At 34.0% G+C, this 21,896-nt stretch overlaps 2 protein-coding genes and 1 pseudogene across 3 annotated transcripts; 1 reads left to right on the plus strand and 2 right to left on the minus strand.

Moving 5' to 3' along the window:
* Positions 1 to 4,824: 4,824 nt before the first annotated feature.
* LOC143590059 (protein CHUP1, chloroplastic-like) lies at positions 4,825 to 6,941 on the minus strand. The gene is made up of 2 exons (XM_077070651.1): positions 6,204 to 6,941; positions 4,825 to 5,629 (listed from the first exon to the last, which is right to left on the minus strand). The coding sequence occupies exons 1-2, from the start codon at positions 6,633 to 6,635 to the stop codon at positions 4,847 to 4,849; spliced, it is 1,215 nt and encodes a 404-aa protein (XP_076926766.1). The 5' UTR covers positions 6,636 to 6,941; the 3' UTR covers positions 4,825 to 4,846.
* Positions 6,942 to 8,580: 1,639 nt separating this feature from the next.
* On the plus strand, positions 8,581 to 12,638 carry LOC143590050 (uncharacterized). Its single transcript, XM_077070647.1, has 16 exons — positions 8,581 to 8,584; positions 9,048 to 9,561; positions 9,648 to 9,703; positions 10,197 to 10,255; positions 10,355 to 10,426; positions 10,523 to 10,606; positions 10,686 to 10,793; positions 10,886 to 10,948; positions 11,037 to 11,117; positions 11,208 to 11,273; positions 11,354 to 11,509; positions 11,690 to 11,767; positions 11,845 to 11,883; positions 12,003 to 12,085; positions 12,167 to 12,239; positions 12,304 to 12,638. Exons 1-16 carry the CDS (start codon positions 8,581 to 8,583, stop codon positions 12,472 to 12,474), a joined length of 1,707 nt encoding a protein of 568 aa, XP_076926762.1. The 3' UTR covers positions 12,475 to 12,638.
* A 2,593-nt stretch (positions 12,639 to 15,231) lies between these two features.
* LOC143590052 (uncharacterized) lies at positions 15,232 to 19,896 on the minus strand (annotated as a pseudogene). Its single transcript, XR_013145396.1, has 12 exons — positions 19,879 to 19,896; positions 19,706 to 19,799; positions 19,044 to 19,119; positions 18,752 to 18,848; positions 18,563 to 18,665; positions 18,347 to 18,480; positions 18,015 to 18,192; positions 17,771 to 17,925; positions 17,468 to 17,677; positions 16,394 to 16,742; positions 15,612 to 15,738; positions 15,232 to 15,509 (listed from the first exon to the last, which is right to left on the minus strand). The product of XR_013145396.1 is annotated as an uncharacterized LOC143590052 (transcript).
* Positions 19,897 to 21,896: the final 2,000 nt, after the last annotated feature.

Here is a 21,896-nt window from a genome sequence, read left to right on the forward strand (position 1 = left end):
GACCGACGACTGAGTTCATAGGGTCGCCGTCACCGCTCGCGTCATTGGCTTCTATCATCAGCGATTGAACAAGACGGTTGGTTTGATCGATTGCGTTTCGTAGTACGATCAGAACGAACAACAAGGAAGGTGTTTCTTTTCGTTGCTTAGGGGGTGTTTGGGTGAGCCTTTTAAACTTGCTTAATTGTTTATCTGATTTTTTAAAAGTAAAAGGTATTTAGCAAATCTCCTCCAAAAGCTTCAAAATAAAACTTTTCAAAAAATGCTTTTGTTTTCTAAAAATCAAATAACAAATAAACAAAATTAAAAGCTCACTCAAACGCCCCTTATTTTGAAAAGTTATGCTTAGTGATTAAATAATGGAAAATTCCCAATTTATTCCTTTACAATGGGAGATTCTAAATTTGTCACATCAAAATAGTTTTTCTAGATTCGTCTCTCATTTAACGCATCGCCGACGATGTGTTAGGTAGTTTCCCCGACGATTTAGCTAACACATAGTCAACGGCGTGTTATGCCTCAAAACACATAGTCAAAGATGTGTTAGACATCCAAACACATGGTCAAAGACATATTAGCATCTTCTTTATTTTTTTTAATATTAATATATCATAATTAATTTTACTTATATTATGTTTTCTTTTATAACTATTAATATATAAAGTTTTATATAATTTCAAATATACCGTCGAGACATGTTTTTTATCTACATGTTGACATAATTTTTTTTAAATATGTCGAATCAAATTTTATTGACTATTTCGATATTAATTTAACACGGCTCAGCTTTAAGTAAATTTATGCCGGTCCGTAGATATAAAAAATGTGTCTCAATGGTGTATTCAAAATTATACAAAACTTTATATATTGATCAAAGTTATAAAAGAAAACAATATATAAATAAAATTAATTATGATTTTATAATATTAAAAAAACAAAAAAGAAGCTAACACATTTTTGATCATGTGTTTATACTCTAGCACATCTTTTACTATGTGTTTGGAGGCCTGACGCATGTTGACTATGTGTTAACTAACTCATGAACGAGACTACCTAATTTATCGCCGAAGATGCATTAAAAGAGGGACAAATCTAAAAAATGATTTTGAATAGACAAATTTAAAATCTCATACTATTAAAAGATTATTTTGTGAATTTTCTCTTAAATAATTAGAAAGGGTGTCAAGGTGATAGACGTCAAGTATTTTTGTTTCTTTTTGGATAATTGTTGCCACAGGCCCACAGGACACAGGTTAGGTGAAGGAAAAGGAAAAAAAGATTATTATTATTACTTTTTTAAGTGCAACAAGTAAGTTGTTCTTGTTCATTCGAAGGCAACAAAGTTTGAAAAGGGAACACAAAAGTCAATACGTTCAGTTGGTTTTGCATACGGTTCAATTTTACGAGAGGTATTCGTAACCGGGTTTCGCAAACACACAGGTTTCAATTCTAAAGAGCTGTTCGGGACTTGAATTGTTCAACAAGTGCAGTTCAACAATCATTAAATGATATAATGTTTGGGTTGAAAAAGTTAGTTTAATTCAAAGATTTTTTTATACGTGTTGAGTGAGTTATGTTTTGGCAAAAGGTTTTGATTTAAACAATATGCTCATGTTTTGATTCGGGAACAAAAGAAGATCAAGAAAGATTGATGCTTGCTCTATTATATGGCAAGAATCGCAACCAGATGAGAAGATATGCAAGTTCATACGACCGAATGAATGGTCAGGACATGGTCTTGGAAGTAGTCGAGTTCGGGAGAGCCGAATGAACACAATTATGGATTAAAAGGAGTTCTGGGAGATCAAGACCGAGATGATGAAGATCAATATGGTTGTGAAAGCCGAGAATGTCAAGATCATGGGACAAACCAGACAGGTTAAAGGAGACGAGTTTGGAGACACAAATTCGCATATTTCATTAGGGGGTGATTATTGAACGTAATTTCAGATCCCAATTCACTAGTCGGTGATCTTGAGGGACCAATATTGGCAAGTAGATCATAGTTGGTTATGTTTTCTAATTGTAATCCATTTATAGTTGGTAATCTATTGGCTAGCAAGCTATGTTAGTCTATATAAACCGCGAACATTATAAAACATGTGAGATGCAACCAAGTTATGTGTAATAGGGGTTTTTGAGTTATATTTCTTCTATATAATATTACATATTGAGAGTTATTCAATACTAATTATTGTATGTTTATGATTTGATGAGTTATATCAATTCGCTCTTGATTCCAAAATCGATCAGATTATTGTGTAGATAAGGGCAGGCGTAAACTTGGATCGACATTTAGGCTCTGAGGAGCTTACCATAATGAGAAGAAGGTCCGATCGGTTTAGCTGAGGAGACGAGAACACGAGACCATTGAACCAATTCCATGTGGCGATCAAGAAGCTACAACCGAAGATGATAAAATCAACATCCTCTTCAACGTTAGAAACGGCATTTTTAAACGTGAACATGTGGCAGTGGGCTAAAAGTTGCTTGGGTTTTCTTAGCCCATATTAAGTTAGACCTTGACGAGTTTGGGTTTTCTTGGCCCATGATAAGTTCCACAACTTAAAACATGTGTATTATTGTGTTTATTTAGATATAACTATGGTCATTTCGATATGTTTTCATTTAAAGTTTGCATACATTACAAGTAGATGCATGTTTACGTGACTTAAATGATAGGTTTAATACATGAGTAATGAGTCAATTATAATAAATGGTTCTGAGTACTTAGTTTCCACAATGAGCAAATTGTACTGGTTCGCTATGCGTATCAGCGTATGAGCCTATTAGGGATGAGTTTGGTGGTATCGGTGTCGAAAATATTGATTCCGATAGTTGTTATAAATGAGTACTGGTACCATTTGTTCATCCCTAACAATACTGAGTTTATTGCATATGCTATAATATCGAGTATCAACATTTTACTTACATATTATCGGCTGACGTCATTTTTATGACGAAAAAATGTAACCCGACAATAACCAGCTTAACTTCTGCCATTTAGCACATATGCTTCATATTTGTTAAGGATTGATGGTTTTTTTCTACATACTTATATTTCTTATGTTTTCAAATTCAAACTTCGTAACATCTTCGGAAAGTGTGTTTTTATTATGGTATGTATCCAATATCATTGTGTCGTTTTAGATAAATAATTTCTAAACATTGTGTTTTGGGATTATTGCGGTCTTATTCAATATCATAATTGATATACTATTCAAATATTACAGAATGAACCACTACCTTTTTAATTAGTTCAATTATATCCGTTTACGTGCATCAGTTATTCCAATTAAGTTTAGTTAATTCGTTGTTCTACTCGTCCTAATTGCACCATTCAAACCATAAAATAAAATGAACATAACATTAGTAGTCTCATTTTTCATATTATTGACTACTTCAACAAAACTAGTTAGTATGATCTTAACATCATATGTGGTCTGAATAACAAAAGTACTATTTGATTATTAAGAAGTTTAAAGGTAAAGATTTTTTAATGTCATGGAAGACTTTGCATAATCAGGTCTTCTTCTTTTTATTTGTTTGAAAAGGTCTTCTATTCACAAGTCACTCGACAAGAAGGTGTCACGTAATTGAATCTTAAATCTTAATTTCCTACTTGCACTGTGCTACATTAATTAGTCAAAGAGAATCCCGTTGACCAAAGATCACTGACCAATAAAGTCTGTGGTCAATGGCCGATGGAATGGCTAACCCAAAACATAAGGCAAGAAGTTAACCCATGACTTTACTAAAGTCGTTCAAAACTCTTCTATATAAAGCAATCACCTTTCATTCCCAAATCACATCTTATCACAAATCACAATATTCCAAAACAAATGGCAACTAAGCCACTTAGCTCGCGTACCCTGATTCCTATCGTCATATTCATTATCGTCTTGTTACACCCCATGCATCCGCAATCTGAAGCGGCTATCTTAAATTCTCACGGTACGGTCTTCTCTTCTTAAATGGTTGGATATTAGAATAAAGTTTCATAGATTTGTTGTTTACAAAGGCTGGAAAATGAATTAATTTGTGTTTTGTTTATGCAGAGTTATATCAAAACCATCGTTATCCGCCATGTTTGTGTTGTCAGACAGAAGCACCACCGCCGCCCCATTGCTATTGTGCATGCTTTGTGACCCATGGGAACAAGTCAACTTGATGTTTACAAAATTCAAGAAGAGTTTCACAAGACACGTTAAGAATAACTTATGTTTCATTGTTTCTTAAAGATGTACACGCGTTGATCACACATAAAAAATAAAAGAAGAAGAAGAAAAGCAATAATTGATTTTTGTTACAATTATAATATGCGATATGTAATACAATTTGTTTAAAAAAATGTACTTTTTTTTGCTTAACCGAGTTTGACACTTATACACATCAACATCAAATCTGTTTATTTAACAAATCTACTAGAAGTCAATAAAATAACACTACAAGTTGTATATAGAAAGTGTAGAAAAATCAACTTAGCTATAATAACCTCATTATTCTAAGCTTGTAGTATGAATTATCACCTTTAAATAATTAATCTCGGATTGCATTTAAAACCCGATTATTTCTATAATTTGTTTTTAAAAATATGCCTAGTGTGTCTGGTTGACAAGTCAAACTTAATAAACCCTTACACAAGTGATATATGCTATATATGTATCCTTATAAAGAAAAAAAGTAAGATCTAGAACTGAGTAACCAAGCCCAACCATAGCATTGTAAATTACTTGTAACAAAATCCAACTTCTTAAGATGTATTTCTTTCTTTTTGTGTATAATTATATGTTTATGTTTACACTCTACTATTAAACATTTGATTGCATGAAAAAAAGAAACACATTCAAAAAAACGTTAGCGACGGGGATCTCCTATGAGAATCTTTCAAAGCTTCTGCATATTTCACTAACTCGGATTTTTGACCACCCATAGATGACGAACGCGACCGACAACCACCACTACCACTACCACTACCACCACAAACGTCGTCTTTTACAATGTAGTCAATATTATAAAAGCTTGAATCACTATGCCTATGCCTTAACTTTTTAGACCCACTTGTCGACGTTCTCGACCTTTGATTATCCGGAGACCAACAAGAATTCACGTCATCGCCACCTGATTCAGATCTCCCTCCACTATGAATTCGACGATGATTTTCTTTATCTTTGTCTTTATCTTTATCTTTTCCTTTTAATATTCGCATGAGTTTTCCAAAAAACTTATTATTTTTATGAGGTAACCAATCATCGGTAAATGATTCATCAAACTCACTAGAATCCATGTTGATTGAAGCTTGAGAATTTGACCATTGATCGGAGTCGATTTCTTGTAAATTGATCAAACCATTTTCGCTGCCACCCTCTTTGTTTGCGTATTCGAGGATTAGTTGTTTTGCCTTATGTTCTGATTTGGGGCTTAAGTTTTTACTGAGGTCTTTAGCGGTTGTTTTACCGGGTCCTGGTTGGTAATTCCGAAGCTCGTATCGTAAACATGCGTTGATCCATCTGAGGTAAACGAGTTCTTCAACATCAGCGCATCTGTCTACTTGAAGTCGCTCGATTTCTTTTGATAAATTTTCGTTTTGTTTCTTTAAGTTTTCACTTTCTTCTTTTAGTTTCTCGCCCTGTGGGTTTAATCAATACAAAAGCCGTGAGAAATGATTAGTGAATAATGGATTGTGCTAAACATATATTGAGGACCCAAGTTCCTCATTTTGCTTGCTTGTCACATGATATTAATACTCTTTTTTTCGTACTTAAAAAAAAGGACAAGTGTATAAGGTTATTTGGCTTGTAATCTTGTATGATATGTTAATAAGGTTATATATGAGCTTTTATACGACCATATAACTTTGTTGAAACTAATAGATGTGATAGTGATTTGTTGTGTAGAAGTTATACACTTATACGATCAGTATAACCTCATACAGTTAGTCTTCAAAAATCAAAAGTCATACATGACTTATATTCTTGTACGACCTATATGATGTGATTGACACATTGGTGTGTCGATTTGTAGGCCGTATAACTTTACTAGAAACTGATTGACGTGAGAAAAAGTCATACGGTCTTGTAATCTTAACCAACCCAAAAAATATCTTTGATTTGATGTTTTCATGGGCATGAGAAAATTTTAGAAGGTGACGCATGTTTAGCCAAACCAAAAGAACGTGCCAAATAAAAGAAAAATATGCTTACTTCGGCATCTTCTAACACGGATGTAGCCATGATTTGAACACAATCTAACCTATGATCCAAATCCTCCTTTTCTAATTGCAAATCATGGTTTGATTTTCTTAATTCTGCAACTTCAGCTTCTAAACCCTTTATTTTTTGCAGCTCTAATTCGATCTGTGGATCAATCCTGACATATTTATTTTCATCTTCTTGCATCTTTTGAACCCGTTGATGGAATTCCAATATTTGTTTCTTATTTTCTTCGCCTTCTGATTTAAGCTTCTTTTTCAACATCTTTATTTTGGCTCGTGCGTCGTCAAAATCTGTTACCAGTTTCTTATAATCAGCCATTTGTGCCTCTAGCCTCTTGTTATCTGCTTGTAATGACTCGATCTTTAGTTCAAAAAGTTTAGCTTCCATGTTATTCAATTTTAGACGGTTTTGAAGCTCCATGACTACAGTTTCTTGCTCTTTTAGACCATAGTATTCGAGTAACTTGATCTCCAAAGTACTTTCTCTCTCTTTAAGGTTTTTTACTGTGTTTCTTAAACTCTTGAGCTCTTGTTCATGGGTGTCTTTTTTTGCACACGAATATTCTTTTGGTGATTCATTATTCGCTCTTACAAATTCGGTATTGTTTGAGTTATGCAATTCCTCCTACACCATATCAAAATCAAAATTCTCTAAAAACAAGAGTTAAGATTACATGTCAAACAGGATGACAAAGATTCCTTGTGGAAGAAGGAAAGAATTGCTCAATTTGCATGCAATAACATGTCATGTATGAATTCATGCCACAAAAAGATATCCTTTACCCTTAATTTCCATAACAAACATTGCATTAATATTTAATGATCTTTAAAATGTTGAGTTTCTTCTTAAGGATTGTATTTAATTATATCAAGAATCTTGTATGATCTAAACATATTAACCTTGTGACAAATCCATTTTGAGGATAGATTCTTACATGTTTATCCTTTGCAAGAGGATCAAAACGGAGATGATTGCTTCGCGAATTCATTTGTTCGTTGCAATCTGAACACAAATCCATAATAATAACATGAACATGTGTTTTTCTAATTCAATAAACAATAAAACAACACGAACCTGAACGTGTCCGAGTATCATCCGGGGATTTAGAAGCCTTCAATCTTTTGTTTATGATCAAAGAATAAAGAACTCCACCAAAAGACAACGCTATAGCCACCCCAAATTTAAATATCACCGGAGTAATATCTCGGTTTTCATTCCCCATTTTTTAAAATAAATAAAATTTCACCATTAAGGCATGTTCTTGATAATCATCATCATCTTTTATCTATTCATCCAGAAAATTAACAAGTTATAAGCATGACCCATTTTATAAAAACAATGAATTAGCAAAACCCTTGATTGGTTTTGCATGTATGATGTTAATTTGATGATACAAAATTGAAGAAAGCTTACAGAGGGAGAGCTGATTCTTGAAGAGATTGATATTCTGGTGAAGAATCAGTTCCTTCTTCAAATTGGACAGACCGATAACGGTTGATATATGAAATGGCATTTTTAATATTTAAACGAAACTCCAAAGTAATTATTTAATGTAGAAACGGCATACGTTTGAACATGTGGATTATATTTGGTGTTATGTTTCATGTAGTAGATGTTGTGCTTTTTTTTTTATTCTTTTGGATGAGTTTGTTCTTGAAGAATCAGATGCCTAAGTTAGGTTTTAAACGTATGGTGAAGAGAACGGCATTTAAATGAGTTTGGCTATGTTAGTTATATATTTTTTCATAATTTTATTTTATATGATCTGACCTACCACTCGTATAGTTATATATTTTTTAACAATTTAAACTTAATTCACTTGTTGTCTGACTTTTAAATAAAAAGGAAATATTATATTAGAAGGGAATTACTTCACGTTGAAGCATGCTATCTTTTATCCTTGAGTGCTTAATACATTTTCATAAACTTAAGGATTTGGTGAAGTGTGAGTATTATTTATAACATTTTTAAGGGAAAATTTCCAAAATAATATAAGTGGGAACTGGGGAGAGAGATTTAAAAAGCGACTCACTCTTTTAGAAATGGCCAAAATGGCCAGTTTCAATCCTAAATTCACAATGAGATTCAACGTCAAATGAAGAACCGTCATGTGGCTTCAAATCTCATCGTCACGATAAAATTAAACTTAATCTAATATGTATTAGGACAGGTCTTCCTTGTAAAATTTCAAAATGGTGTAATTTTTGAAATCACTCTCCCCATTTGAGTTATTATAAGAATTTTCCCCATTTTTAATATTTTTCAATACATATTAGAAGTATGTCCTTTTTCAGCTTATTTTAAGCCCGACTTATTATTATTATAATTATATTTAACAACGATAAGACAAAGAACAATGAAAGTAATGGGTTATTACAAGTGACAAACATAACCCGAACCAACATATGCTATTACGCTCATATGAAATTGAAACCGAAAGTACGAATCAGTTTTTTCTAAAAGTAAAAAATAAGTAAAATTATGATTCCATAATTTGACTCCCTCGAGAGTTTCCAAATGCCTAAGCCACACAGTCAATCATAAGAGTAAGAGAGAGTAGACATGTTCCTCTTTTTGCGAGTGCTTCAGAGCCAAAAAAGCAATTCAAGATAAGTTGCTAAGTTTTGCTCTTAGCTACAAGATATTCTATTCAATTTGGAAAGCCATGAATAAGTTAGTTTTCATAAGTGATATGTGCTCCCCGCAAAGTCGAAGGATGATATCAAACTAGCTATGTTTAACTACATTCACGTCTTCTTCTTCTTCTTCTTCTTCCCTAAAACCCTTCATCCTCCTAGTCTCATAAACCCTAAAGAGAACCCCTTTGTTGAGTGACCCATGGGTCCCTTTACACTCGCACCTTAACCACCCTCATCAAACCCTTCCAAATCCCCAACCTTTACAAAACCTTCCACTCCACTCTCTCCACCGTCTACGACCCGCTTTCCGGCCGTCTCGTAACCCAAGCACTACCCGACAACAGACAACCCAGTTCTGACTACACCAACGCCCTCAAAGACGACAGGTCATACGGGTCTGTATTAAAAACAGGATACGGAACCAATAATAATATTATTAAGAAGAGTAGTAGTAGTAAGAGTAAAAGCAAGAGTATTTGGGTTTGTTCTGAGTGCGGGTACTCTGATGGAAAGTGGTGGGGGAAATGCAGGGAGTGTAATCATTATAATACCATGAAGGAGTTTGATGACGGTGGCAAGACGAGCGGGTTTCAGGTCTCCGAGAAGGTTACGCGCTCGTGGTTGCCGAAAGAGGGCGGTGAGGCGGGTCCGTTGAGGTTAACGGATGTTAACCGTGGGGTTAATCATTCCGATTGGCGGTTTCCCTTGTAAGTTAGTTAGTTTGGTTGTTTTGTACTAGGTTTTCATTGTTTTTAAGACTTTAAGTGTGTATATGTGTTTTTTTAATGTTTAGAACTGGATTGTTTGGAGATGAAGTTTCTAGGGTTCTTGGTGGTGGTTTAGTACCAGGTACACGATTAGGGGTGTCGATTTCTGTTTTGAGAGTTTGGGTTTAGTATAAACGGATTCGTGTCAAACCCATTTAGCTAAGCGGGTCATGCTCGTTTCAACTCGGCAGGTTCATTGGTTGGCCCGTTTGACCCATTAGTTTTTTTAATGCGAATATTGTTATAAATTAACCTGGTTGGGTAATTTATGTCAAAACTTAAAAAGATATTAACATAAGATTTTATTATTAATATGTAATATTTTGATATACATTAGTGTATTTTGTTGTAAATTTTTTAATTTTGAAGTAATAATATGAAAAAAAAGTTCGGGGAAAATGGGTTGTGTTTGTGTCAAATTGCGAATATATGTGCCGTGTTTGGCTTCATACGTTTGACACGGGTCAAATTTTCGGGTCTGTGTGGGGTTGACTTGCTAACCCGCAGAAACAATAATTTACACAGTAAGCTATTTTACACTCGTATATTGCGGGGGTATTTTTGTCATTTTGCAGGCTCTTTGGTTTTGGTTGGTGGTGATCCGGGTGTCGGAAAGAGTACACTAATGTTGCAGGTATTTTGGATATCATGACCTTTACTTAATCTGCACAAAACTTATCATTTGTTGTCTATGAATATAACTCTTTGTAATATTATTATTTAAACATGATAGGTTGCAGCACTTATAGCTGAAGGACAAGAACTCGGTAAACCGGCCCCGGTGCTTTATGTATCAGGTGAAGAGGTATAACAATAGTTAATCCACTTTCATTGTTAATATTAAAATTTATATTCATTACACACTTAGATTTATAACATTTTTAAAATTCTTTTAATACAGAGTGTAGAACAAATCGGGAACCGAGCAGATCGTATGGAAATCAACGCAGAAGAGTTGTTCTTATATTCAAGTACTGACATAGAGGTGCTTGTTTTGTTTCGTAGTTTTATAAATTAGATGGTAATGAACATATTTTATAACTTATAACTAATTATGATTTCAGGATATTTTGGTAAAAGCGCAGGAGCTCTCGCCACGTGCTCTAATAATTGATTCTATTCAAACGGTTCATCTAGCTGGAGTTACTGGTAGCGCGGGAGGTATCTACCAGGTTAGTGTTTTTGTTTTGTTTGATTTTTATTTTATTAAATAAAATTTGAAATTCATTTTGTTAGATATGATGTGGATTTTAAACGTTTACAGGTTAAAGAATGTACTGCTGCATTGCTTCGATTTGCCAAGAAAACAGACGTACCCGTATTTTTGGTGAGTATAAGAAGCGAGCCTTTTATGCTCGTTTATTGATTATTAATTTGTTATTTTGGATTGAAAAATCTATTTGGATTTTGTTCAGATTGGGCACGTAACAAAGTCGGGAGACATAGCTGGACCGCGCGTGTTGGAGCATATTGTTGATGCAGTATTATATATGGAAGTTGGTACCCTTTTGCTTTACAATTTTTATGAAGTATTTATAAAAATAATATGTTAAGACTTTTGTTATAGATATTTTATGATTATACAGGGGGAGCAGTATTCCTCTCATCGTCTTCTTCGTGCATTCAAGAACCGTTTTGGATCCACTGACGAGGTATTTTTCTTTTATTCTTGGTATCAAATCAAGTATATTTGGGTAGTTGAGAAGTGGCTATGTTTTATTTTATTTTTCAGCTCGGTGTGTTTGAAATGACGCCATGTGGACTACAAGCTGTCAAGAATCCGAGTGAGATTTTCTTGAGTGAGGAACGTTCGGATTCGGAATTCTTGGCAGGTCTGGCAATTGCTGTAGTTATGGATGGGTCCCGCACGTTTGTCGTTGAAATTCAGGTGCTTTTTGTTTAATTTCTTGAATTCTGTTTCAAATGTCGATCGTGTCAGGTTGTGGGTTGGTTGGTTGAATTGCTCCCAAACATGATCTTTTTTGATTAAACTGGTCAAAACAAACACAACCCGTTTAATTAAAAAGGTCATCCTACAAAAAGTAATCATTTAACTTAAGTTTTGAAGAATTTATATGCAGCTGGGGCCTCTCTCTCTAGGCAAGTGAATGGGGTTCAAGCAGGTCGAGCTGATATGATTATTGCTGTAAGTGATCATTAAAAGTACTCTTTTACAAATTTAATGAAAATTTATTACTATTTTATTTCTTTTTTTTTATGTAGGTTCTTATGAAGCAAGCCGGTCTCAAGCTCCAATCAAATGTAAGTTGCCGTTTCTTATAATTTGCTTCAAGAAAAATGGTTCATAGTTTTTCTTATTTTTATTATTACTACTACTATTATAATTATTATGTTAGCTAAATATTGGTTGTAAATCACAGTCGATCTTCTTAAATGTTGTTAGCGGGGCTTCTCTAACCGAAACTGCTGGTGATTTGGCAGTTGCAGTGGCAATATGTAGCAGGTATTCTGTATAGTTTCATATTGTTATAAATTCAGTATGAAATATGATGTGTTTTAAACTCATTGTGTCTGTGGGCCCCAGTTTTCTTGAGTTTCCTATCCCAAGCAATGTGGCATTTATTGGAGAACTCGGGCTTGGTGGCGAGCTTCGTATGGTAAGATATTGATTAATTTTTTATTTGGTGAAATAAACACGTGTACTGACGTTGGTAGTTATAGGTACCAAAAATGGAGAAGAGGGTGAGTACAGTGGCAAAACTTGGCTATAAAATGTGTGTTGTGCCGGTGCCGGCTGTGAAGCTGTTGAAAGGGTTAGATTTTGGAGAAATGGAGGTTTTGGGGTGCAAAGATTTAAAAGATGTTATAAACAGTGTGTTTGTAAGAAGTTGAGAGCTTCAGATGATGTTTTTTTTTGCATCATATTTGTACAGAGTGCCATTTGAACACTTCTTTAAGAAAAGTTGTACTATCTTTAAGGAGACAAATGGTTGATGTTTTTGGGATGTAAACAATCCGGTTTTTATGAGAAATTGCATCTTGTAACAAACGTATTTAGTGTTTCATATTTGTTTGTTTTACTTCCCATTTAGTTATTAATAGTATACTCATTGTTTTATTTCAAGTGTTAAAACTCAGTTTTTAGGTTGTTAATAAACCGGTTAGATCCAAAACAAATTGGTGAGTTTGAGATTCAAATGGTTACAAACTTTATACATATAGTTATTTTTTTATTATTTTTTCTTTTTTGAATGGTCACCTTCTTTTGTGTTTAGGTACATGTATTTAAGTCACCGAACTTCTTAAATTGAAGAGTCTCATTTCATTTTTGGATTATATATAATCAATAAAAATATTAACCTTATAAAACTTACAATACATTATTATTATTTTCATTTTTAGATTATATGTATAATCAATAATCACTTTAACCTCTTTTATATATATATATATATATATATATATATATATGGGAAAGTTAACGGATAAATGAGAATCAAGTAGAGTAATTATGTAATTAGATCATAGAGTAATTATGCAATTACTCTACATGTATATATATAATTACTGTACTTGATTATCACAATTAACACGTTAATTTCATTTTTATTTGATCCAAACTATCTATATGTGTATACATTAAAAAACTTTGCAATGTGAGTGTAAAAACACTATTCATCAAAAGTGCAAGTTTCTATGCATCATCTATAACCCTTTAGATCCAATTGCCTAATACTCTCCTCTAGAGGTGCACAAATCGGGTTCAAATGGAAAACCCGAACCGGTTCCAAACCGGTTTTTTCACACCGGGTTGTAAATGGCACCGGTTCCAATCAAGAACCGGTTCGGTTCCTGACCCGAACTGATGCCCAGATATGCGAACTTTTAAGAACCGGGTAGGGTATGAACCGGAACCGGTTTTTACGTAAAAACCGGTTCCACCGGTTTTTTTTGAAATTTAAATATTAGAGCCGTTAGGAACCGGTTCCAACGGCTATATAACCGTTTTTGACCGTTGGAACCGGTTTTTTAACTATAAATAGGTTATTTTCTTACTATAAATAGCAAGGTTTGTTTGTTTACTTGTTAAACCACTTCCAAAACTATAAAACACACTCCAAACCACAATTAACCTTAAACCGACAACAAATGGCAACCAATGATGACGTTGTTATGGTGATCGAAACAACAAGATGCCCCGATGTTTGGGTTCATTACGATTTGTGTCTCATGACCGACTCACATGAGTTGGCACGTTGCAAATATTGCTCGAAGTTTCTTAAAGCAGGGTCCAACTCTACATTACGAAAACATACGAATAAGTATTGTCGAGAGAAAAGAAGATTGGAAGCTAAAAAAACGGAAGTGGGAGAGTCGTCCGGCTCTACAACCCAAAAATAAGTATTCCCGGATTAAACGACGGACTTTGTTTTTTATGTTTTAGTTGTTATGTTTAGTATCGTTTATGTTTTAATAATGTTTGTAATAGTTAGTTTTTAAATATAGGAAACAAGTTATATATAGGTTTGTAATAGTTAGTTTTTAATGGAAACAAGTTATATATAGGTTTGGGCATCAAAAACCGGTTCCAACGGCTATATTACCGTTGGAACCGGTTCCAACGGATCTATTGTCTCAAAAACCGGTTCCAACGGCTATATTACCGTTGGAACCGGTTCCAACGGCTAATTGGTGTCTAAAAAACCGGTTCCAACGGCTATATTACCGTTGGAACCGGTTCCAACGGCTAGTTTGACTTTTGTTTGACCCTTCAAAAAAAACCCGTCGGAACCGGTTTTTCCGGGTACGAACCGAACCGGTTCCAATTAAGAACCGGGTAGGAACCGGGTTGGAACTGGTACTGACATAAAATAGGAGAACCGGGTACGATTTTCGGGTACAAAAATACCCAAACCGGGTATTGTTCCAACCGGGTTGGAACTGGAACCGGTTCCGGTTCGGTTCCACCAGTTAGGTTCCGGAACCGGTTTTTTTGTGCACGTCTACTCTCCTCTATCCACTCTGTAATCATGTTGCTCGCGTTTAGTTTATAGATGACTCTTCAACCATATTATTTATCAATGAGTCACTCATATTACCTATCAATCATTATTTATGTAATTTTAGGAAACTTGAAGTTTAATAATCTAAACAATCACTCATTGGCCAATACTAATTCATACTATTACATACACGGAATGGTTTTGCTTATTTATAATTGCATAACGCAACACATACTTTTTTAATATAGTTTCGAAGACATTCTAATGCACCGGATACACATGTTTTGACACACGTGTCTTAATGCGTATTTAATTTGTTTTAAGTTCTTTGATGAAATCACCGAATGTTGACTGGGCTGTGTTTCCACAACAACGCCCCTACGCATGTTTTGATTCACGTGTTGTGTTTTAATGCATAACACGCGGTTGTACTAGTTAAATTATAATGCAATCTAACGATTAAAACGTTTTAATTATTTAAAACCGTCAAACCAGATATCATCTAGTTAACTCACAAGGGAAAAAACAATGGCTTTTGATTTCAAACAAAGTAGAATAAAAAGTGAACTAAAACACATGTTTAATAACTAAATATAACACAAAGCATACCTATGTTATATTTTTGTTCTAAATATAACATAAATCATACAAAACTGATTATGATGATACATCTTCCTTATCAAGGTTCATCAAAGATGGAGTTCAGAACAACTCTTATACATAACACCGAGTTTCAAAAAAACCCCAAAACAAAACAGAAGAAAAACTTGACTTAGTGTCGGAAATGCCTCACGCTGGTAAACAAAAGCGAAACGTTATATTTATTACAACAATCGATCGCGTCTTTGTCTCTTATGCTGCCACCTGGCTCAGCAATCACACCAATCCCACTTTCACATGCTTCCTCAACTGCATCTTTCCATGCTGTTTGACATATCATTCACCAATTTAAAATATATAAAATCATGCTATTAAGCTGAATAATAAAATGAGATTGGTTGGGTAGCTAATTAGTTAGTTAATTACCGAAGGGGAAAAATGCATCACTAGCCAAAGCAGCTCCTTTGACCTCGTCTCCGGCTTTCCTTATAGCTATTCTTAAACTATCCACACGATTCGGTTGTCCACTTCCCATTCCTAACATACAGTTATTCTGCCACAAGATAACCATAATTACAGCAATGCCCTTAATGACATTCACCCAAATTCAAGCATACCAACGTAAATGCACTTGATATTTTTGAGGAAGACAAAAATACCCTTTTACCCATCATTGAGTGTTAAAAAAAACTAGGGTGTTTTTTGGTCTTTTTACAACATGTTTTTTGGGCGGATTTATTATTAAACGAAAAATGATACCAACTTGGTGTAGAGGTGTGCATGAAACCAAGATAATTGACAGTAACCGAAATCACCGACTTGTAACCGAACCCAACCCAAAATCAATGGTTTGGTTTTATGTTTGTCAAAAATCAAATTCCTGGTTCGGTTTCAGTTTGTGAAAGTACCGAAACCAAAAAAGACCGTAAAAACCAAACCAACTTTCATAACCAAACTGAACACATAATTATCATTTAACAGTGAAACTCAGGCCCAAATACATCATTTCGGGCCTCTTTTCCAACCCAAATGGCAAAAACCAAACTGAATCCATTGTAAAAAGCATGAAACCGAACTGTTTTGAAAGAACCCAAAAATTCTGTTCAGTTTGAGCCCAAAACTAACCCAAACTGACACATGCCTACTAGAGTGGCCCACAGTACACACAAAGTCCAAAAAAATACTAAGACAATTGCAATGATACTAACCTTCGCGATTACAATGGCGGTGCTTTTAACGTGTTTCACACACAACCATGCAAATTTTGCATCACTAAGCTCCTTTTCTTCTGGTGATTTTTCAGAAACTAAATCAAATTTAAATTTCTTCTGGTGTTAAATCATCTGAATCCTGAGCTAGCCAACCCCCGCCCACTTGTCTAAGTGATAACTTCCCTCTACTATTTTTCTTTGCTTCAAGAATCCTCAAAGTCTTTGACTTTCCACGTAGGATTTCAAGACCCTTTTGACTATAACCGAGAGCAACAACAATCTCATAAAACATACGGGTTTCACCATCTGTCGGGCTTCTAAATTCACGAATATCCTTAGCAAGTGCCTTTGTTACAAAATCATATTTACAAGAGTTAGTTACATTTAAATGCAACTTTTACTAAGGTTACTTGCATATGATTGTAGGAAATGACAAGAAAGAACCATTTTGAGATATAAAGACTAAAAAGGTAAAAGTTACTAGGCCTGTAAATGAACCAAACGTTTAGTGAACAGTTTGTGGACTGTTTAGCGAGAAGTTTGTTTACGTTCGTTATGTTTGTTAGCTTACATCCGTTTAAGTTTGTTCGTTTACGTTCGTTAATATTAAAGTTGTTCATTACAATTTAGTCTAGCTTTAGAAACTAAAATATTACCCATTACAAACAAGTCTAGATTTATTAACTTTTTAGATCCAACACATTGTTACATTTACTTTTAGTTGGTGTTAGCTCAGTTATGTTTGTTTATCCGCGTTCATTTATGTTCTTTTCTTTACGTTCGTTTATATCATTAACGAACAAATATAAAAGAGCACGGACAAGAAAACCTTGTTCGTTTAATTGTTCGTGTTCGATCGGTCGGTTAAAGTTAAACAAACGAACATGCTCCGTTCGTGCTCGTTGGGTTCATTTACAAGCCTACCAAGGTTACTTGCAAGTTGCGTGCAATTGTAAAAAACAAAAAATGAACCATAATTTTTAGACACAATGACAAAAAAGTACAAGTTACTAAATAAGTTGATGACATGGCATATTCAAGATATTATAGCATTGATATATTTCAACTAACCTCATCAACTTCTCTGTTGAAGGCACCTATACCACCAAACGCACTTACAGGATCAGCTTTTACAGCTAATCTATAAGCTTCAATTAGATCAGCACGAGAAGCAACCCCGCACGGGTTTGTGTGCTTTACAACAACACAAGTTGGGTTCTCAAACTCACAAACACAATTCCAAGCTGCATCAGCATCTAAATAGTTATTATATGACATTTCCTGCACAAAGAAAGGTTTTATTACATTAATCTTTAATAACATCAATATTATGGTCAATATTTGAACTAATAAAACGGAATGCTATAAACTCACTTTCCCATGGTGTTGAATAGCTGTTGCAATACCACCACCATTAACTTCTGACAAGCTGCTGTCAGTGTAAAATGCAGCCTGCTGATGTGGGTTTTCTCCATACCAAAGTGAACTTTTAAGTGAAAGTGGCACTGTGAAGCTAGGTGGAAATTTATCTTCCAACAATATTAAGATAACAGTAAGTTTTCTTGTACTAATAAAGATAATCGAAAACTTGTTAAATTAATAATTTTTTATGAAGTACCTCCTTCAGTTTGCTTCCACAACCACTCAGATACTGCAGAATCATACGCTGCGACATGTTGGAAAGCTTTCCATGCAAGTTTCCTTCTAAAATGTTGGTCATCTTTGTTTCCTTTAAGGAATTCTAGGAGTAGAGGGTAGTCTTGGGAATCAACAACTACCAACACATCCTTGTGATTCTGTTCAAAATAGTTTAAATACAAGAAAAACATTTATTAAGAAGCAAGAAAATCATTTATTAAGAAGTCATTGCATTTCTTATTAAACATTATATACTTAGTACATAATTTATTTTAAAATTGTAAACTAACAAACTTTAGTTAGAACAATAACCTTTGCTGCAGCTCTTATCATTGTAGGGCCACCGATATCAATGTTCTCAATCCCATCATCAAATGAAATTCCATTTGCAGAGGTAACTTTTTCAAAAAAGGGATATAAATTCACCACCACCAGTTCAAATGTACCTTTATTAACGCTTAAAAGTTGATTAAATGTATGTACATTCAATTTAAACCATTCAACAGGAATATCAATTATGTAGCTTACTAATGCTGTGTTTTTCTAGTGCTTCCATGTGATGGCTTTGGTCTCTTCTGGCAAGAATACCTCCGTGCAGATTAGGATGTAAAGTCTTTACACGACCATCAAGCTGCAAAAGATGGTAAAAGGAACTAACTTTAGAACTCACATGTAACCATATGAAATATGCATTTTTTATGCTTTAGAGATTTTTACCATTTCAGGAAACTTGGTAAGTTCTTCTACTTTTGTAACGGCAATTCCAGCTTTTTCCAACGCGGACGCTGTTCCTCCAGTCGACACAATTGTATATCTGCAGGTTCAGGTTAAAGACTTCACAATTTTGACTTAAAAAACTTGACTTCATATATTTGAGTCAACAAGTTTGACTTAATAAAATAGCTTACAGTTAAGCAGCCAAATCTATATCAAATATCTTAAATCTAGAGCTTAAATGCAACGTGAATGGACGAAAACAACTTCTATAAAAGAATGAGTAGTGCTTTACCCTAATTCTTGAAGTCCAGCAGCAAGAAGATCCAAATCTTTTTTGTCTGACAACGAAATTAAGGCCTGCTTACTTGCTGAAAATGAGTTACCATAAGTAAGATGGCAATCAAAATGAGTTAGGTATAAAGATGATAAGTATGATTGACTATGAAGTCCAACTAGTTGGCCTAATAGTACTTTCTTACGGGTGCGCCCGGTTCGGTTTGAGTCAGTTTTGGGTTAAAACCAAAACTGTGATTTTTGAAAATTTAATGTATTTTCAGTTTGAGTTGGGCTCGGTTTTTTCGGTTTTGCCATTTGAGCTCAAAATATTGAGCTAAAAACGCTTGGTCAAACAAAAATGAAATTGGACCTAATCACCTAAATCATTTTGTTAATTATTGACTAATTGATTATTATGCTTTAAAGCTTAAATATCTGAATTACATTACATATTTATTAAATTCTTATAAGTTACTTTAAATAAAACATTGAAAAATGAAAATTCAGTTTTTTTTTTTTTTGGTTTTTATTACATGTTCGATTCGGTTTTTACAAAAAACATAAAAACGAAGAGAAGCCGTCAGTTATCCAGTTTCACTAATTTCAAAGTAAACGTTCAATTTCATAACATGTAAACTAATTTCATGCACTAATTGAATCAAAATTAATGTTCAATACCGCTTAGAGAATCTGTAGAGGCAGAGATGGTTTCAGAAGATTCAGTCGTGGCTTTGTTACGGTAACAATTCAATCGAAATGGATAGGTTACAAGCTGGATTCAATAAACGAACTGTGAGTTGCAAAATGTAATTATTATTAAATAATTAAAAGCGTAAGAGTTACGAACGAACCTGGTGAGAGTTTCTGAGAGGTGAGAATTAGTTAGCCGGAAGTGAAAGGTTTTTGGCGGAGATGTACGGCTGATTGCAAAATGTAATTATTATTATACAGTTGACTTTTAAGTTTGTTACGGTTGACTTTGATTGTTAGTCATAGATTTAACCAGCTCTATTCTGCATTTCTGCTAGTTAAGAGTTAGTGTGTTTGTATAGGTGTATATAGAGTCATGCTGTTGAGTTATTCATTTTAAATCAACCAAATAAACTGGCCAATAATGAGAAAATAATTACCTCCTCTCTCTCTCTCTCTCTCATCAATTAAAGTACACGAAATCATCTCATTCGTCATTTTCTTTCATTATATTAACGTTTTAAAAGCGATGAAAAGATAACACTAAAATAAGCTTAAGCTTATCTGAAAACAAATAAAATGTTTATTTATATTTGAAATTTTATTTCAAATTACTCATCATTTGAGATCCACTGGTACAATGAGTAAATTTAAAAGAATAACCTTTCTCTCTCGCACTTCACGATCGACTTGCATACACCCTGTTGTGTTTGTAGGCCTTGTTGGCCCGGTTTATTATATGAAGTCCAAAGGGTAGATGGGTGTAGGATGGCCAGACCGAAGCCTGGCCCGGTTTTGATTTCTTGTTTAATAAGATACAAACCCTAGTCGTATCTCTGTATATATTTAACGTTATGTACTTGTAATCGTTGTCACTCAATAAAGAAATACCTAGTTGCCACCCGTGGACGTAGGTCAGTTTAGACCGAACCACGTTAAATTCTCGTGTTCGTTTATTGCTTTCGTGTGTGTGTTTAATTCTATTTTTGAAATTTTGGAAAATCTTTACATGTGTAGAGTTGTTTCGATATGCTTGCTATTAAAAGTATGGCAACTTTATTATAATGACCTATTTAGTACATAAATAAATAAGACGATACATCAATACAAATTAACCCATAAAACTACCTTAAAGAAAAACACAGGGACTTATAAATCATTAAAAAAAAGAAAATTTTTTTTTCATTTTAATACCATCTTCTTTTGTCATGATATGTCCCTTTGATTCCAACAATTTTCATCTCATCATATACGACTTGTCTGTTCTCGATACTTACCAAAATGTTGCAAAGGTCCTAGGATGTAGTAAGTGGGGTCCTAGAGAATAAGCCTGGTGATTAGAAAACACGTCCTACATTTGAAAGCAAGCATGTGGAGATAAAGTACATTTGAAATGAACATGTGTATCGGCATGTTCTTGCACATCATCAAGTACTAATAGCAAGCCAACATGTTCCTACATTGATCCATGTATATCAACATGCTTTATATTTGTATTTTCCTTAATGTGATCATGAGTAATTAAGTATCAATCTAGACACGAGGTTAGTAGTACTTCAAAATAGGGTATTCTTGTTTTTCTAATCAATAAAATAAAGTGAAAAACCCATTAATTATTGGGTCGTCTGGCAAACATGGTTCATCCGAGGGTAATAAAGAGGATGACGACGTGGAGTTACAGAATCACACAAAAGAAGTATAATTTAGTAGTGATAAAGTAATCTTTTTGTGTTTTGGGGATTTTTTTTATCCAAGTTCCCATATTTCATTATTAGTTAAATACATGAATCCTAATAAATGCATCCATTGTTTTTATTTTTATATTATGCATGCCGAGCCACTGGGGTAATGTTCAATGGTTGTTTGTGATAGTCATGTCCATATCGAGTCATGTGTTGTTTCTAGTCAATATTCCATTTTTCTTGCTAATTTGTGAGCTTTCCTAATATTTTATTTTTCACCATTTACAACTCAATGGGGGTAATCATGATTTTAGATTAAATCTGCTCGTTAAAAAGTTTACATTTAGTTGAACTTAAACAACCTTAAGCCTTATAACAAGTTCATTTAATAAACGAGCCAAAGATTAATGTCTCACATATATCCTTTTGTCCTAGCTGCGTGCCCTAGCCTTGTTATGAAGGGGACACTCCCCAAATTAACTCAAACCCGCCTCATT

Source organism: Bidens hawaiensis, unplaced genomic scaffold, assembly GCF_021521415.1.
Source record: "Bidens hawaiensis isolate Kalapana, Puna unplaced genomic scaffold, B.hawaiensis_p1.1 tig00038129_1, whole genome shotgun sequence".
In the NCBI taxonomy this organism is placed as follows: Eukaryota; Viridiplantae; Streptophyta; class Magnoliopsida; order Asterales; family Asteraceae; genus Bidens; species Bidens hawaiensis.

What these genes read in the sequence shown, in the direction of transcription:
- LOC143590050 (XM_077070647.1), top strand. An exon ending in GCGCGGGAGGTATCTACCAG is followed by an intron (nt 10,794 to 10,885) that starts GTTAGTGTTTTT and finishes AAACGTTTACAG; the next exon opens with GTTAAAGAATGTACTGCTGC. An exon ending in GTTTTGGATCCACTGACGAG is followed by an intron (nt 11,274 to 11,353) that starts GTATTTTTCTTT and finishes TTTATTTTTCAG; the next exon opens with CTCGGTGTGTTTGAAATGAC.
- LOC143590059 (XM_077070651.1), bottom strand. Translation starts at nt 6,635, where the DNA reads ATGGAGCTTCAAAACCGTCTAAAATTGAATAACATGGAAGCTAAACTT. An exon ending in CCGTGTTAGAAGATGCCGAA is followed by an intron (nt 5,630 to 6,203) that starts GTAAGCATATTT and finishes TTAAACCCACAG; the next exon opens with GGCGAGAAACTAAAAGAAGA.